Source organism: Morone saxatilis, unplaced genomic scaffold (genome assembly GCF_004916995.1).
Source record: "Morone saxatilis isolate NCDOM2014 unplaced genomic scaffold, NCSU_SB_2.0 Contig21, whole genome shotgun sequence".
In the NCBI taxonomy this organism is placed as follows: domain Eukaryota; kingdom Metazoa; phylum Chordata; class Actinopteri; family Moronidae; genus Morone; species Morone saxatilis.
In genome coordinates, this window is record NW_023339774.1 from 4,284,286 (window position 1) to 4,302,392 (window position 18,107).

At 38.5% G+C, this 18,107-nt stretch overlaps 1 protein-coding gene and 1 long non-coding RNA gene across 2 annotated transcripts in view; both read right to left on the reverse strand.

The window, feature by feature from the left end:
- The window catches only part of LOC118332987 (atrial natriuretic peptide receptor 2), a 54,058-nt gene that overhangs the window by 22,407 nt on the left and 13,544 nt on the right, over positions 1–18,107 (reverse strand). The window contains exons 6-10 of the mRNA XM_035668458.1: positions 13,665–13,800; positions 11,451–11,535; positions 4,956–5,076; positions 3,888–3,962; positions 2,195–2,272 (exon numbers count right to left, since the gene is read on the reverse strand). Coding sequence (XP_035524351.1) covers positions 2,195–2,272; positions 3,888–3,962; positions 4,956–5,076; positions 11,451–11,535; positions 13,665–13,800 — 495 coding nt within the window. The remainder of the gene's footprint in view (positions 1–2,194; positions 2,273–3,887; positions 3,963–4,955; positions 5,077–11,450; positions 11,536–13,664; positions 13,801–18,107) is intronic.
- On the reverse strand, positions 8,322–11,435 carry LOC118332988. The gene is made up of 3 exons (XR_004796943.1): positions 9,544–11,435; positions 9,362–9,427; positions 8,322–8,936 (listed from the first exon to the last, which is right to left on the reverse strand). It is a non-coding gene; the product is annotated as an uncharacterized LOC118332988 (long non-coding RNA).

The window sequence follows — 18,107 nt, forward strand, 5'->3', positions numbered from 1 at the left end:
GAGAGAGAGAGAGAGAGAAGTGAGTGCTGGAAGACAAGTGGTTAAGTTTCCACTGGCAGGGCCTGTCTCTTCCCCCATCTGGTTGGCTTTTTCACGAGCTGAGGTTTGACAGCCGATCAGGCCCCCGGGGCGTCTGAGAAGCTGCCAGCTCAGACAGCAGCCTCTCTCCCATGTGTGCCTGCCGACTGACCGAGAGGCCACAGAGGCATCCGAGAAGCCCAAACTGCTGTCTTCCTCCAATGGGCTGCGACTCGCATGAAAAAAAAAGGACCAGAAAATACAGAGCTGAGAAAGAGAGAATTTGAATAAAGAGAGCTGGGGATGTTAAAAGTAAAGAAATGGCCAAAAATCCTCCCCACGAGCATCCATCTTGTTCATGAGCGCCCGTGTAATTTCCGAGTTATGGGTTTCCCAGTGCCACACCGTGTTTCCATCACCAAACCACATAAATTGTGTGGATTTTTTTCTCCCTCAGCTTACTTATCGCTCCCTCGTAAATATTTCCCAGCCAAAGGGAGCTTTTCATCAACATCCGCTGTCGATGATGTTGAAGAGACAGTTTAAGGACTCTTTTACAAGCAACATCCTGCAGTGGCACTGGCTGGACATGCTAATGGGGAGCCAGGTGCCACTTCCTGCTAACAAAAACCAGAAAATTAAAAATAAAACTTTTACTATCCTACTAATTCAGGATTCTGTGCCAATATGTGAGATAGTTCCACTTTTAAGGAACTCATTTTGTAAAACAGGTCGGAGTTATTGAACCTTGTATGAAGGTCTTTCCCCTGCAGTGGTAATAAGTACAATAATTATTTCAATTCATTGTTTTCATTCTAGTGAGTGAGTGAACAACTGGCTGAATACAACTTGTTGTTTTTTTTGTTTTGTTTTTTTACAATTCATCCCCAAGGTCTCTCTGTGCATGGCTCTCTTCACACTGAGGCCGCTGAAAGCACTCAGAAACAACAGCACAAGCCAACGGTTTCTCAGATGGATTTCATGGCCAAACGCAAGAATTTTGGATTCTTCTTATGAAGAAAAGACTAAAAGTGAAAGTATGTGTAGAACAGAGGCTATATCACTACACCTAAAATACAAAAGTGTTGGACAGGACAAAGTATTTTACAATTTGTAATAAAACACAACAAAGTAAAACTATAATATATTTTGTCCTAGAGGGAAGATCATGAGGTTCGTCTTCAGGGGTCACAGACATCTCATCAACTTTTAAAGGTCCAGTGTGTAAAGAGGATCTAATATTCATAGGTATGTTTGTTATGAGTGTGTAATCACCTGAAAAAATGGTATAGTTGTGTTTTTGTTACATTAAACTGAGCCGTGTATGTTCACCAGTTAGTCACTCACATTGTCTGCCTGCAGAGCTGGAAGGGTAGTGTATAGTTGGTTTTTAGAGCTTTTTCACTGAAGACGGCTGCCTGTTGTGGCAGGAAACAATGCTAATGGGAGCCATAAGACCTAAACAATGAACTGAAAGATGCTGAAATACTCTGTAGGGTGATCTTTCTTTTGGATCCTTTAATATGAGCAACATCTTTCACATACAAGTCATATGACCTGTTGCCTATTTGAGTATTGTGGCTTTAAGTATGCAAATGTATTAGCAGTCTGCCCATTAGATTTTGATGTATCTTTTGTACTAGTGGAAAATGTGGATATTCAAGTGGTAAGTGGTAAAACCAGACAAAATGACAAAAAATAGTCAATTATAGTTCAGTTTAAAAGAAAGAAGCAGTGTGGATTGTGGACGGTAGTTTAGGTCCCAAGACAGCAAGCGTATGGTCATTCAACTGCAAGAAGAACTTCTGCTGATGTTAGAGTGCAACATTGTACACTAGTAGCCAATCCATTTAATTCCTCATGAGCATTTCTGAACTGTATTCCCAAATTACTGTAATTGGAAGCCAGTGAAGAAATACTACAATTCGGGCAGTGTTTCCTCTTCGCCTAGTTCCAATTAAAAACCTTGCAGCTGCAGTTTGGACCTATTGCAGATGATTTAGTGAGAATGATTCTCACTAAGTGCTCATTATACTGGGCAAATCATTAGCCTAAGGACAGAGTCTTCTTAAAGTCAGATTCTAATACCCCCTGACATATTTGTGATTTTTGGCGAGTTCATTAAGACAAAATAATTAACTCAACACTTCAAAAGGATATTTTAATGAACACTTACATGTTTGAGTTCCAGTAAAACCTGTCTGGTCAGCTCTATCCTCTTCTTGTTGACATGCTTAATGGCCACCAGGTTCCCCTGTGTGCAGCACGACAAGAGACAGAGCAATGAATCCAGTCTGAGAGACAACACAGTTCAGTTCATACACGACTTGAGGGCATAACAGACCACAATGAGGAGGATGCACATTGGTCTACATGTAAACAGTGGTAGAATGTAATTAAGTACTTTTACTCAAGTGCTGTACTTAAGTACAACTTTTAGGTACTTGTACTTTACTTGAGTATTCCCATTTTATGCAGTTTTATACTCCTATTCCACTACATCCCAGAGGCAAATATTTTACTTTTTACTCTTTTACTCCACTACATTTGTCTGACAGCTTTAGTTACAAGTTACAATCAGATTACAATTTTTTTTTCATACACTGTCCAGTGAAAACCATGTATCTCCAAGTGTTTGTTTGTGATAAACTGAAGGATGAAGTGTTGCTTTATACAAAATTCCCCTACTTCTTAAGCCAAATAAACTGTCTTGGATTAGCTGGATAATGCATTGCTGTAGATTTACCTACCAAAAAATAGTTACAACTAGCTCAAGCCTGAACACGTACAGCAGTAAAATGCACCATACACATTAATGCAGCATATCAGTAAAACACTGACAGGAACCATCTTAATGTACAATGACTACTTTTACCTTCCATACTTTAAGTACATTTTGCTGATGATACTCACATACTTCAAGGGCTTTTACTTGTAGTGGATTAGTACACAGTGTGGTGTTAGTAATTTTACTTAAGTAAACGATCTGAATATTTCTTCCACCACGGTATGTAAATGAGGCAGAAAATAGAGAGAGGATATCAAACAGCGTTCAGAGGAGAGAGCAGCATCTTGCAGTACAGCGTACAGGTACTTTGGGCCTATTTCAGTGTGCTGCTGCAGAAGAAGAATCGTATCTGTCGCTTTGATATGTGAGGATCAGTAAACGAAGGAAGCGAGGTGAATATCTCAGAGCCACAGACGTGACAGGCTGGAGAAAAAAAACACTGTTCATGTGTGAGTCCATGTGGGAGCTTTAGCTTTTATTCGCAGTAGAATATACAGTTAGGAGCTGATGGTGGCCGTGTGTTTGAAAGCAGATACTTTTGGCTTCTGAACACTTCATTTCAGAGGTTATTTTCCAGTATCTGCAGGTTGTTGAGGCTTTTGCACGTCTCTGTTTCAGCTTTGGTGTCAGATTCAATCACCCCTAGCCCATATTGAATTTGAGAAGTGTATCAGTACCTCCAGTGATCCATGAGACGTTCAAGCTGTACCGTGACATCAGCATTTATACCTGCACCATACAGCTAAAAACAAAACACAGCTATCTCATTATTCAGAGGGCTCTTTTTGTCACATTCCCTCAATCCTCCTCCATCTTAAACGGCTAAATTAACCACAGCAACAAGTTGATGGCCATGTCCAGACTGCGAGGTGGGAGTGTAGAAACAAAGAAAGGAAAAAAAAAAAGAAGAAGATGAAAATTGACGCATTCTGCAGCTCACATTAAAACCAACTACCTAAATTCGCCCACACTCTCTTTCTCTCTCCTCTCCGGCTCTCCGGCTTTCTCTGCGAGTGTGCACATGTGTGGGTGGGAAAGGAGTGCGCAGGAGTTGAAAATGTCAGAACTCACTAAGCCTTACCTTAAAATAGCCGGTTTTTGCAAATAGCTGATATTTTCCATGGGCAGTTATCAAGGAGCCATAGCTGGAGCCTCTCTGAGAAGGTGGAAAGGAGTAGTGAGAAGAAGAAGAAGAAAAAAAAAGAAGAAAAAAGTCAGTTGGCAGTGTGTAGATTAGAGCAAAGAGGATTAAATGTTGGTCATTTAAGACTGTGCTTCCACTTTACTGCAACACAGCTTCCTAAAAGGGGTTCATCCACTGACATTCTTATCCAAAATACCTCTCTCTGTGCAACATGAAATTGCCTTTCTCATATATTTGAGAAAATAAAGCACCAACTCGAGTCCTTGGGCAAATGTCTGCAGTGCACACAGAGTGAATAAAAATCAAGTGGGCGCGCTGCATACAGACAGCCAGCACAGTCAACTACGCATTTGTATAGAATGCAAATACTGGCAACACATGGCACACTGGAAAATACATCGGTCTGGAAAATTACTGTGTTTTCCACACACACATTATCCCAGCAATTGGACCGAAAACCAGTAATGAAAAAGGTGTGCGCATGTGCTTTTCATGAACGCTTGCACGTGTGGGATGAAACACAAACCCGAGGGAGATGCATTAGCTCTCAGACAACAGAACTTGATACTTGAAGAACGTGATGAGGTATTATATGTGTAGGGACCTGGGCCAGACAAGGGCTTATTTTAACAATCATTTAATATGCGTCTGCCACCGCAAACCCGGCCACCTTCAATAAACCACTAGGAGAGCTTTCAGGAATGTGTAAACTAACAAAGGATTTGGACTCTCTAAGGGCTGCAGATTTGCTTTTTTCTTTCCCCAAACTGCATTTTAATACACAGCACACAGTCTGTAAACAGGTTGAAGCTCTAAACTTCAAATGTGTCAAATTAGCATTATCGATTCCTGGTGGGTCCAGTTTTACAGCAGCGACATCTCGAGGCTGATAATCAGTCGTGTGAATGAGAGCTGTGTGGACCAGACAAGACAACGTAACCGTTTTATTATTTTTTCCTATATAAATCTGTACTTACAACAGCACTATTTGAGAGGATCATCTACCTGTGAGAGGGTGAGTCGACTGCCGGCCCGTTTGTGGTATTTATTGGGGCTCTCGAACTGGAGGTCCTCCCACCGAATCCTCCACAGCATTCCAGCAAGCTCCTTCTCCAGCTTCAGTTTCCTGAAAAGAAGGAAAAAACCAGGTGGTGAACTCAACAAGGACAGCAGCACGGAGAATAGATGAAGTGGACTGGGTTGGGGTTGTGGCGTGGGAGTGGGCTGATGTTTTTACCACAAAATTGTGACTTTGTGGGTTTGAATCTGAACTCTGGGCATGAGGGGGCGTCCATCTAATTTAACTTTTTCATACAAACTAAATAAATTAATATAAAGCCTTCAGAGGCGAGGTGGTCTGTTGACTCTATGACATGTAAAACAACATGGATTTATTTTGGCAAGTCACCTTAAACAAAGAGTTAACTGCTTCATTTGTGCAGTTACGTTTGATCTCCATTGGCCCTGGTGGTCTTTTCTGAGATAGCGGTCTCAGACCTGACTGCAGAATGCCTCGCGTCCAGCTTTTGCATAGCAATGTTGATTGTACGTGTGTTGATGCATGCAAGTGCTTGTGTGTTTGCATTTTATTAGATTTTAACTTCACTGGTCCATATGCTCTACATATTTAACTTTGACAAAGTGGAAAACTACTTTTTAAGGTGTTTTTTTTGTCCCCCTGACAAAGGGCTCTTTCTTTCAAACACATGCTGAAACATGCAACAACATTACACAGTAAAGACACATAGTGGAATTTAGTGAAACAGATTTTAAATTAGTAACTAAAAAGCCAAATCAACATTACTATCTGACCCTTTTAAACAGCCTTATATGTGACTTGAAATGACGAGTTGATTGAGTGTTGTGCTGAGAATGCGCTAAACTTATCAAATTACGGCTCTTCTATCTTCCTGTGTGGACTGGACTTGAGTTCAAACTCTACAGAAAGCCTAATTTCTTCTGCTTTAACTAAATGTACACAATGGAGACTGATGACTCACAGGTCTTTTCTTCTGTGAAAAACAATGATAACCATGATGAAGATTAGAATCCACTTCAATTCTTACTCCCACGCTCTTTATTTTTAACAATCTCACTGAGATTGGACTCAGATGTTCTAGCCTTATCTTAGTACTAATACTGGTACAAAAATAACCATAAAAACAATGGTTCCTTAAAATTGAAATAATGAATGTAAGTGAACCAGTAAGTAAGTGTAGGTGATTAAATAGGTAATGTCTTAAATGTCTTATGGTCGTCATTGAATTTTAATCATTGTTTCATTTCAGATAAAATGGTATCAGGTATGTATTCTGTATTCTGAGGACTGCACACATGATTTAGTGTTTTGCAGCTTTGTATGCAACGACAGACACTTTTGTGTTTAAAGATAAAAATCTGCCTCATCTGGCTCTGTGTTTTAACAGTTTTGGAGATTGAAACCCTGCTGTGAAAACTGAGCCAAAGCAACTGTAATATAATGTAACAAACAGTAAGGATACATGTTTAACAACTGTTTATGAACAAAATGTATGTTTTTATACTAATAAGTGTTATGCTATTTTACATTCTGTTGCAGTGTGTTACATTTCAAGTTATTATTACTGTACGTTATGTTAGGTTAGGTCTCGTCACGTTACGTTACGTTACGTTACGTTACGTTACGTTACATTACGTTATGTTACATTACGTTACGTTACATTACGTTACGTTATTATGTTAGGACGAGTTAGGGTAAATTAGATTATGTTATGTTACGTTACATCATGTTGCGTTACATTATCTTAGATGTGTTATGGTATGTCAGGTTAGGTTAGGAGAGGTTATGGTATTTTACATTTCCTTGAATTGTGTCATATTTCTATTACAGTATTTAAAGTTAGGGTAGATTAGATCATGTCACGTAACTATAATAATATTTCTATGTTATGTAATGTTTTGTAGGCATTTAAAGTAAAACCTTAAAACTTCATAATTTGAGTCTGTCCTAAATGATAAAATATATGGTGCATTATGGGTGGATGGATTAAATTAGAAATGAATAGAAAGTGCTCCACAGCTGCAAACAGCCTCCAAATGTCTGCACATCCTAACCAGCTTCATTAATCTTGTAATTTTCATGTCAGTTATATTTTTGACATGTTTTGAGTGTTATTTTTGAGCATCAGTCTGACTGGCAAACACCGAGCACCACAGAGGGGAAGAGGCATTCCAGCAAATCAACACATCTGGGGCAAATCTCAGAGGAGCTGCTGTTTCTTGACACTTAATGATTTACAGCAAAAACACAGTCAAAAATAAAACTATTAGTCCAGAGTTGTGAAAACTGTAGAGTTTTGGGGGGTTGACAGCGGAGGAAAATAATTTTCAGTTAGAAACACTTAGAAATGAAAAACGAGCAGAGCCCATACATTCCAACACAATCTGAAAGGTGTAAAATACTTCCAGATGGCTGCAGGAAATTATTGCAGCGTTTGCATATTATCGTGTTTTAGCCTTTCCCCGAACCATCTCAGTCCGCCCCAAAAGTGGCTTGTTTTTTTCTTTGACCCCCTTTTGACAAGGACAAACTGTGAAGTCGGACAGTCCAGGAGCTTAAAGGGGATTCTGATGCTTGTTTGTGTCTACAAATACTCCAGGCCATGCTTATGCGCAACCATTTTGAGGGCAGGAAACACCATTAAACCGCCGGTGCCCTCCAGCCCCATCCACCACCAGCAAAAGAAAAAGGTATTTTGCTATTTAAGGAGCCCCGTTTAGAGACCTCTGGCAGCCAGAGGGGCAAAGTGTGGGGCTCCACACTGGGCCTATTGTTTCATAAGTCCCATATGTGAATACCTCTGCTGGACCAACCCCTCCATTAAAACAACAGAGCCACTGCTGCTCTGCTCAACATCCCCTCACACTGCTGCTACACACCCCAGACTCCAAGATCAACTGAGAGAGGCCGGCCACCTGGTGAAATCTACTGAGTGCTCCAGCACCGTGAAAGTAGAAATCAGTGAGCATTATTTTATTTTGACAGTTGCATATTTACACTGCAAAAAACATATCTGTCTTAACAAGTTGTTGGGTCTGTTTTATAGTCTAAAATTGTTATTAAAAAATAACTAAAACCACCTGTTTCTGATAGAACACAACTTGTTTCAACAATCCTGTACTAGTGCAGCCATCTGGCTTATTCTGGCTTCTTTTAGGTACTGACATTCTTGAAACAGGAATTTTCCATTTTCCTTTTCTGTTTGTAGCAAAAATTACACTTGAAGGCTGAATATGAGGCAACATTACATACTAAGGCATTCAAATGTTGTGTTGCAGTGCATATGTTTTACCACAAAGCAATACAAAGAGAAATACAATTTAATACACAGGTTTCTTTTTATTAAATTCACCATCACCTATTTTTTTTTTCTATTGTGTACATTTCGCACAGTTGCAAGTTGTATCATGTCAGAGGAGCAACTTATTACCAAAACCAGCCACCCATTTCTTATACAAAATACACAAATAGTTTCAGAATATTGGGCCTCTTATTTTAATGCAGAAACCTCTTCTGCCCTGTGAACTAGATTTAAATCTGAAAATTCCCATTACCCCAGCAATTAGAAATGTAATTAAAGTATAAAATCTTTTGTTATACAAACGAACAAACACATAAGCAGCATCAGCTATATAATAGATAGAAATGATCATATATTTTCTATTTAATTTCTCCTGTTAAAAGTTTTAAAAATATATATTAATATGTCATTCATATAAATTGTAAGCATATCATGCGACGCCCAAGGTTGTGGGTTATCGACTGATTGATCTGAGAATAATTCATCAGTGACTAAACTCCAATGTGTTTTAAACATTTTAGTGGTGTTGTTGTAGGTCAAGTACTGAACATGGAGGCCTCTCAGCAGCTGGTTGATCTTTAAGACGGCTGTAAACAGCTCTGCTGCGTGTGTGCCTCTCTGTCCATCAGCATAGCTCCACTGGTGTCTGCAAAAACAGGAAGTAATTTGTTAGCATTTGCTATCAAACAGAGCGGTCACGCAAAAACATCTAACTTGTACCGTTATTTTATGCTTTTTACATGAAGAGGAGGTTTACATTTACAGTTTCATGGCCTTGGGGCTCATGAAGTTGACTCAAAGTCCAATAAAAGACAACATGTTCAGGTCTGTGCAAAAAAAGCCTTCTATATAAAACTGTCATTTATGTAAATGATGAATCTAAATATAGTTGGACTAGAGCAGAGAGTTCAAAACTGTGGGTCAGGACCAAAAATGAATCAGAGTTTCCCTGTTGGGTTCCCATAACAGAAATAGATACTTGTTGTCATAAGTCTCTAAATGTTACACTTGGATCCCAGATTTTTTTTAAAAGAACTCGAAGGAAAGAAGAGCATATTTCACAAGACTTACTGGCCAAGAGTCCAGGAAAACTAGCTAGCTAGTTATGGAACCATGCTGTGCTTGCTGAAGTGTAAGCTGAAAAAACAGAAAAAGGAGATGTAAACGTTTTCAGAATTATGTTCACACTCTGCGTCTAATTAACTGTTTGATATTGAACATGATCAACTCAGATTCAGGTTCATTGGATTTACCTCAAATGGATAGCAGCTCCTCCGTCTTTCTTCCACCATTCCTCTGATTAAAATCCATTCTGATTGGCTGGTGATTAACACTTGTTTGTGTTAACAGTCAGTATTAGGAAAGTGATCGGATTACCGGTGTGATTTGTTAGTTAGAGATGTGTAGTGACATAGAAATCAGCTCCTCTTTACATAAAAATCTTTATTAGTCGTGAACACAATTAACTTCCTATGTACAGACACATCTGAAGAAGTCATGAAAAGGGGAAAAATAGAAACATCAATTTTCTTTAATTACATGCAGATTTTACCCATGACATTACCCAGAATTTAGCAATCCTTCCAGTAGCTCCATTGCTAAGGGCATGCGTGATTAACTTCTTGTGTAATTAAATGAGGCTCAATCTAATACACCATAAGCATGTGCCACTTGAGACACTGTAACAATTTCATTTGAATTTGTTTTCACAGCTGAATGCTGAGCAGAGTTATAACCATTAGAAATGTGGCAGGCAATTATTTTATCATAAAGATACATAACTGCACGGGGGGAGGCCATTAACACTCACACTTATTTAAACACCTACTTTAGTAGTTTTAACTAAACATATGTAGTGCACACGGTCTATTTAAGATGTTAATATTACTGTAATGATGTTGTTCAATCCGTGGCAGTTGAACAAGACTACACGGCAAAGACACAACTCCATCTTATTACAGTAAGTTATTTTTGTCTGTTGTTGAGTCATAAGTGTAAGGGAAAGAAATCTGACAGAAAACAGTAAAATTATTTCCAGGGCCATAGCAATGATTTTATAAATACTGAGTGTTTGACTACACACCACACTTAGAAAAACTCACTACATAATGGTCTGAATACTGTTTCAAAGACTTGTCAGTACTACTGGAAGGAAAAATGGTAGTACCTATTTTTGCCTAATTTTTTTTTTTGAAAAATACATCTGAAAAAAAAAAATATATATATATATAATTTTTGTAATTGTACAATGTAAACATAATGCTAAAATCTTCAAATTCCCAGAAACAGTACTGAGGACATGACCTCAGTGTCCGCGGCCATGATCGTGTCTAGAAAATTTTGTTTTTACAGGCCAAAATCACAAATTTGCCTCAAAGTGCTTTACATTCTTTACAGCATGTGGCATCTTTTATCGTTTAGACCCCCGGTTTGGATGAGGAAAAACTCCCCTTTCCCAGAAACACAGGGGGAAAGGGAAGAAACCTCAGGTCCTATCTGAATGAATTTACTAGAAAATATTTAGAAATGTATCAATAAGGCAAGAACAGAAAAATGAAATTTGCAAAAAATATTTTCAACTATACCTTTTAGGACTCAGTGAAACTGGCTGCTCAGATTATGCAATGTAAGAAATACAGCCTTTTTTAAGTTTACCAGACATCTTCGCATTCTTCGAGCATGATTTTAAAAGCCAAACGACTTACGACAGCCTACAAACAAACATGTGATCCTTTGAGATAAGCACAAAAATTGACCTTGACTGATAATCATCGTCTGACATCAGTGTGTGAATTATTAAAATGGCTGGCATTTAGCTTTAATCCAGCCCAAAGAAAACAAACTTAATGAACACACTAATGATCATTAAGTGAGACTAGCAGTCAGGGTTGTTTGGGGCCAGTATATGAGCTCACTTGGCAGCTTAAGCACACTTCTCCGCTGCTATAACACCATCACCTGCTGAGTTGTTGCCGTGGCAACAATTGTGTAAATACCACACTGGCACCTATAGCAGCACAAGCCATGAATCCAGTTTCAAACATGCCTCTCTCGCTTTCTTTCTGTCTGTCTTTGAGGGGAATAAAAAAATTCCCCTCCGCATTTCTACTGTTTGATCTAAAAAGGGGCGCAGACAGGAAGTGTCAGCAATCAAACTCACCTGTAAATGAGGAAACTGGAGATACCAAAAATGATGAGCGCTAAGCCGGATCCCACTGCTACAATACCAAGAACTGGCAGATGACCTGGAAATAGGAGAAGGATCCAACACTCAGTTGTCTCTCATATGCTCAACAGATGTCCACATTCATATCTTTGAAAGAAGGAAAAAGCACTGCACAGTGAAAAACACAGCTGTGACTTCCTGAAGCACAGCTACATTGTTTTAGCAATCTGTCAGCCACAAATAACGGCAACAATTTTCACACAATTACACAGTTCTGACTTTTTCTGAGAGACTAATTATACCACCTGCTGTAAATCACAGCTGATACCCATTACTAGGGAAATATAATTTCTAACACTAATCAACAGTGGAGGATGTTTCACTTGACTGTATTCTGCAGCAGTGAACTGAAGATGTCTAATTTACATGCAGATTTTAAGTATTGATAAAATTTTGTGTAGATATGGATATAGATATAAATATCCTCTAAATGTGCATTTGTCAACATTTTCTATTTGCTTTCTATTACCTGAAACAGCAACCATTAAAGGAGTAGTTCAACATTTTGGGAATACATTTTCTAACTGATTTTATTCCAAGAATGAGATGAGAAGATTGATCAACTGCAGTATTTACACAGCTGGAGTCAGGACACGCTTAGCCTAGCTTAGCAAAAAGACAGGAAGCAAGGGGAAGCAGCTAGTCTGGCTCTACCCAAAGTGAAACAAGAGTCTACAGTCATGCTAGCCGCTCTATGAGGCTGTATTGAACACAGCTGTGCTTTGAGCTAAATGCTAATGTTAGCATTGTAACATGCAGATGTTTAGCACTTATAATGTGTAAGTTAACATTAAGCTAACATTTGCTAATTAGCACTAAACACAATTGAGCAGCTGGAAATGTCATTAGCTTTGCAGGTCCTAACTATTGGACGAGTAGACATTTGACCTGATGATGTTGCTTAAGCCAAGGAGTGGTTTTATTTTGCTGCAACTATGTCTTGACCAGGGTTAGGGATATCCATCTGCCCAGCTCTTCTGTGCACCTTCTCTCCTGCTATTAGAGCTCAGGTTGCCAGATACCATCAGTGAGCATGGGCTTGGTTTCTGTACACGATGGCACCAAAGTTGACAGCCTCACTGTGGTGACAAGACTCTGTAGCACTGCACACAAAAATGCTAATTGTACCTGTCTTACCTGTCATGCAGTTTGCAAACTTTATTGTCCCTAAGTACTTTCCCAAGTGACACAACCCATGAGCAATAAGCAGCCACAGCACTGGAAAATGTACAAAATAGCATGATCTGTCCACTTCTTTTGTTTTTCTCATATCTCAATCATAATATTGCAACTACTGCTTTACTTTCTTATTTTTGACAACATGAATTACACTCAAGGATTTAGTGGCACCTAGTGCTGAAGTTGAAAGTTGCAACTGACTGAACACTGCTCGCATCTATATTTGACAACCTGGGAATGTGGGAAAGTGTGTAGGACAAACTACGATGGCTGCAAAACTTGGTGCTGAAAGCGACACTGGAGAAGGCGGCGTACAGGCTCTCATCTCTCTCAAATTATTTACAGATGGCTTCAGATTTGGGATGGAGACAGATTTATTGCTCCTCCACTCATTATCCCTCCTTCACACTAAAATACATTTATAATTGCAGTGGTTTTCCTCCTCAGTTCATCATCTGTGACATTTCCCTTTGACACTGTCAGTCTGTTCATACAACACAGACCCTTTCCAGCACTTATCTTTCACACTGCTTATTCGAGCAAATGCTACACTTCTACATTTGCTATTTCACTTCATTGAAGTAAAAGTTGGGATAAATTTGAAGAAAAACAACACATTTATCATCACGGCATCAATGAAAATATCACAGGCCCTGTAGAGATGACAGTGATAATATAAACAAAGCATTAGTGCACTGTTATATTCATCTGATGAGCGGTTCTTACTCTAAGTCAATACAAAAAACCTGCCATTAAGTGTGGGATAATTTTACTTCATGTCAGTGCTGTGCGTGGACTTTCTTGTCATAATTCTTTTCATGCAATTTCCTGAAATCAGTGTGTCCATTAGTCAACCTTCTGTTGCTTGTTCTAGACAATACTTCACTTCAGAAACAGGCAGAATCATCTGTAGGCCGATTTAACAGGTTTAAGTGTGTCGTTATGATGAATGAGGCAGAGTTGTCATACCATCATTGCAGGAGGGGTCGTCTGTGGAAAACACACAGGGGGGGTTATCCAGCGGCGGGCCCCCATTGGGCCAGTGGATCTTCTCTGTCTGGGACCAAATTATCTCTTTGTTGCTTCCATTGTAATATGCGACAAGCTGCAAACACAGAGAAAATGCTAATTTAACAGGATGAAAATAGACATTTATAATTTATTTAACACATTTATAGTTATAGACAATGTTGATGAAGTTCTTTGTGTTTAGATGTCACCTCCAAGCTTGTATAAGTTAATGCATTTTCTCACTGAGGGTTTCTTTCATTGGCCTGCAAAGATGAAACATGTTCCTGGTGTTAACTATCCATATAGAGTCAGTACAACAGAAACTGGATGATTCATATCACAACTGGAAATGATGTATGTGTTTATTTGCCTATAGAGCAGGGAAGTGAAATCACAAGTGACCACTCAAGTGATCTGGCGTACTATAGCGTTGTCCACTTCTGATAGAAATGTCTATGCGCTGCCCACCCTGCTGTTGTTACAGTGATGTCTGAACTAGCCACGGAGAAGCGACTGGTCTCTTTTTGTTGAGCTGGTGATGTGAACCAAAAATCAGTAAAGGTAAAAAAAAAATATATATTTATTGTGTTTTTATTATTAATCATCCTTACCACAAATTGAGGGACCACAAGGCATACTGTTGAGCAAAGTATGTTCCCAGACTTTTAGATTTTTAGTCATCAGGGTTATTACAAATATCTATGTGATTTTTAGTGAGCTTCTGGTTTCACCTTAGCTCTCTATATGAAATAAAGAATGTAAGAATAGTAAGTATAGTATGGCATTTTGTGAAATATGCTAATTTACTTTTTGCTATTGCTGAGAGCAAGATGAGAAGACTGATATCAGTTTTGTTTCTGTGCTATAAACCTGAGCCGCAGTTTAGTTAGTTTATCTTGGTATAAAAACTAGAACACAGAGAGAAACAGTTCCTGTCCAGAGTTAAAACCACTGCCTATCAGCACTAAGTTTTACAAATTAACATTTGGGTGTTATCGGTAGTAACCTCAAAGTGACAAGACTCAAAGAAAAAGTTAATGCGTGTATTTCCCATGTCGCACTAAGTATGTAGGACACAGCAGTAACTAACATGTTTTTTCTCAAAATTACCCAGAGATCACAACTTAATTACCTAATTAAAATATTTTCTAGTATTCACATTACTAATTAATTAATTTCATTTAATTACCCCAGGATTATGGGGAGGTCTATTACGTGAAGCCCCCTAATGAGAAATTAAATTTATTTAGAAATAAAATTGCAAATAAATCATTACCTTTGGATAGAGTCAATATAATCAGACAGATACCTTAGTCACAATCATGAGACATTATTTTGATATCTTAAGATTATGAGATACTCAAGTTGTGATCTACAATAGGGTTTAAATAATAATTTCAGGTCTTAGCTTCAGTAGTTAAGACTGATGATGTTTCACAGAAAAACAATTCTGTCCCAATTCTGTGACATATGATTAAAACATTAAAGCTAATCAAAAAGTATTAGTTAATTATATTAGTAATTATATTTCATTAACATGTACTTGATGAGTACAGTGTCTCCATCACACTCCTTACATCTTACACAAGCAAAGTTTGACTAACATCCTGAAGAGCTTGTGAGCTTTATTTTCAGGCTACGGCCTCACAAGCAGCATCTGTTGTCCTGCTGTGAAACATGACTCCTGTGTTTCTAACTAGCTGGAGGAGTTTTTATATTTTCCACCCATGCTCCCAGCATGTTGTGTCCTCTCTGCTAAAACCTTGAAGGCCATCACCCCTACGGAGGGTCATCAAAACAATGTAGAATGTGATGGGTGAAGGGGCAGAGGGAGCACAGTCTGAAATAGCTGCAGTATTTCAGTTCAGGGGCTGTGTTTACTGCCTTACACTGCCAAAAAATCTCTTTCAGCAATTCACTTCATTTTTTGTTCACTCTTAAAATCTCTAATTCTTTCAATTCTACAAGAAGAGATCACCAATTACTTTTATTTATTTAAACTGTAAATTAAATACTGTGAACCTACTGAGAATACTTTAAGTGTAAATATATGTTGAAAACATTGTGGATACCCATAAATGACACTCATAATGTGATAATGATTTCTTTATGGACCTGGCAAGGAGGCATTGTCATATTGAAACAGGAATGGGCCTTTCCCAACCTGTTGCCACAAAGCTGGAAGCTCATTTTTATCTAAAATATCACTGTATGATGTAGCATTAAAGGGGAACTCCACTCATTTTACACACCTGTTGTATACAGGTATTGGGGAATGCTACTGTATATGTGAAAAAGGCTGGCTCCAGAGGGATCTAATAATAGGAATAAATTGCCTCAAGTGATGTCACTGGAGTCAGTGTCGGTTGGGGCTGGGAATTAGAAAGAAGTAAGCTTATACTTTTGCAGCCCACTCCTCATCTCCGACTAAGGCTACATCAAGGCTACATTAGCCACTACTAGCATAACCTAAATCTCCAATTGAACAGGTCAAGTTGCATTATGGGTAATGCAGTTAGTTAATGTTTTGACAAGGTGTGCATGGACTAAAAAAGACGATATCTCTGGTCCTGTTACATTTATTTTAATCCATGTTTTTCACATTGTGAATTGACAGTGTTATAGCAGTGCAGTGTTAAATCTAGGGCTGCCTCCTAATCGTTGACTTAACCATTAGTCACTGAAAAGAGTCTTAGTCGACGCACTTTTCATTAGTCAGATAGTCGCAGAAAAACAAAAACAACGCCAAATTCTTTAGTCAGGGACAGCCCTACCTAAATAGGAGGGTTACAACGATTTCACTTGGGCCTCGCCCAAACCCTGAAAAACAGAACCACAGTAAGTATGTGGGCAGGGGTGTCCCCATACTTTTGGTAATATGATAGATATGATAGAGCACACTTCCCTATTTTGATAGATTAACTCTTGTCCTCACAAAAATGAGTTCACAGTAAGATCATATTACTATGTGTACAGATGAATAGAAACACTTTAACTTATTTACAATTTACAAACAAACTTACAAAAAGCTTCACATCCATAGTGGGACAACACTTCAGTAGTTTATTACATCCATAGCAATATCAACTGAACAGCAACATGAGATATATATCTTAAACATGAGCGTGATTTTTTCTCCATAATTGTGTATACCAACAGGGTAGAAAGAAAAACAGAAAAGAGAGGAAAAAGAGCAGAATGTTTATAAAGAAGAGTTTAATATGGAAAGAAATGTGAAGATGACAAACAATACATCAAATGTAAATAATTAGTAATCCATCAAAATGAATCAGCCCGAGTCACTTTGATGGATAGATATTTTATTTTGAAAATAAAGTTCTTTATTATATCCAGCAGCCTGAGACTCTGAAAGCTGAAACCGACCTGTGATGTTTTCGACCAGGCAGCTGGCTACTCGGGTCAATCGGCCATATGAATTGGCCAATTAAAAGCCGAGGATAAATGAGACCAGGAAGTCCTGCTGACAGCCTCTGAGGACCGCTATGAAATTCTAACTGAAGTCGAGTCTAGCTAACCCACTTCTTCTACCCTCAGAGAAAAAAACACACTGGAGTAGTTCACAGCAGTGTTTGCAGAGCGCGACATACACAAATATTTTCATCGGACTGGGAGGGAAATTTGAGGTTTTATGCATCTTATCATTAGAGAAGTCACAACCCCAGAATATCTCCTAGATAGTAATATCTATTTGCTTTCATTGCATCAACGGCCAAACACAAGCAAACACTGAGGTTATAAACTGCACACATGATGCTGAAAAGCATTAAAGTAATTAGAGACACATGAAGAGAATTAGCTCTCCATTGTTTTCAGTCAGCGCTGCCACTTTTAGTTATTTTGGCAAAGTTCTAATATGACTGCTTCTACTTATATAGCATTTCAAATTTGGGAACTCTGAGCTTGTTTCTTAAATTAAAAAAAGTTTGTGTGGGGTTTTTTTATGTCTTAATTAGATATAGCCAACAGTAGAGAGACGACAAGAAATTAGGGGAGAGATGGGGAGATGGGGAGATGGGGAGACGTACAACAAATGACCCTGACTGTAAGACCGTAAGAGCATTAGAACTGAAAAAAGAATAAAAATAACATGATAGTGAGGCCTGCTGAGCCTCTCCTCATTTGCTTATCAGCCCTGTCCATGTACAACAAAAAGGTATTAATGCCAAATCTGCTTATAAACCGCCACGGCTCTCCCTGACAGTCTGTCTGCCTCTTGTTGCTTTCTTCCACTTTCTATCATTATAGTCCAAGTACAGGTATGTTAGATAACACATGAAAGACATTCTTTTCTATTAACATCCCATCATTTTCCTGCGTAATGTCCGAAATGATAGGTCCATTCTGCCAATTTTTCTGCTCTTCACCTTAGTTAAAGAACGA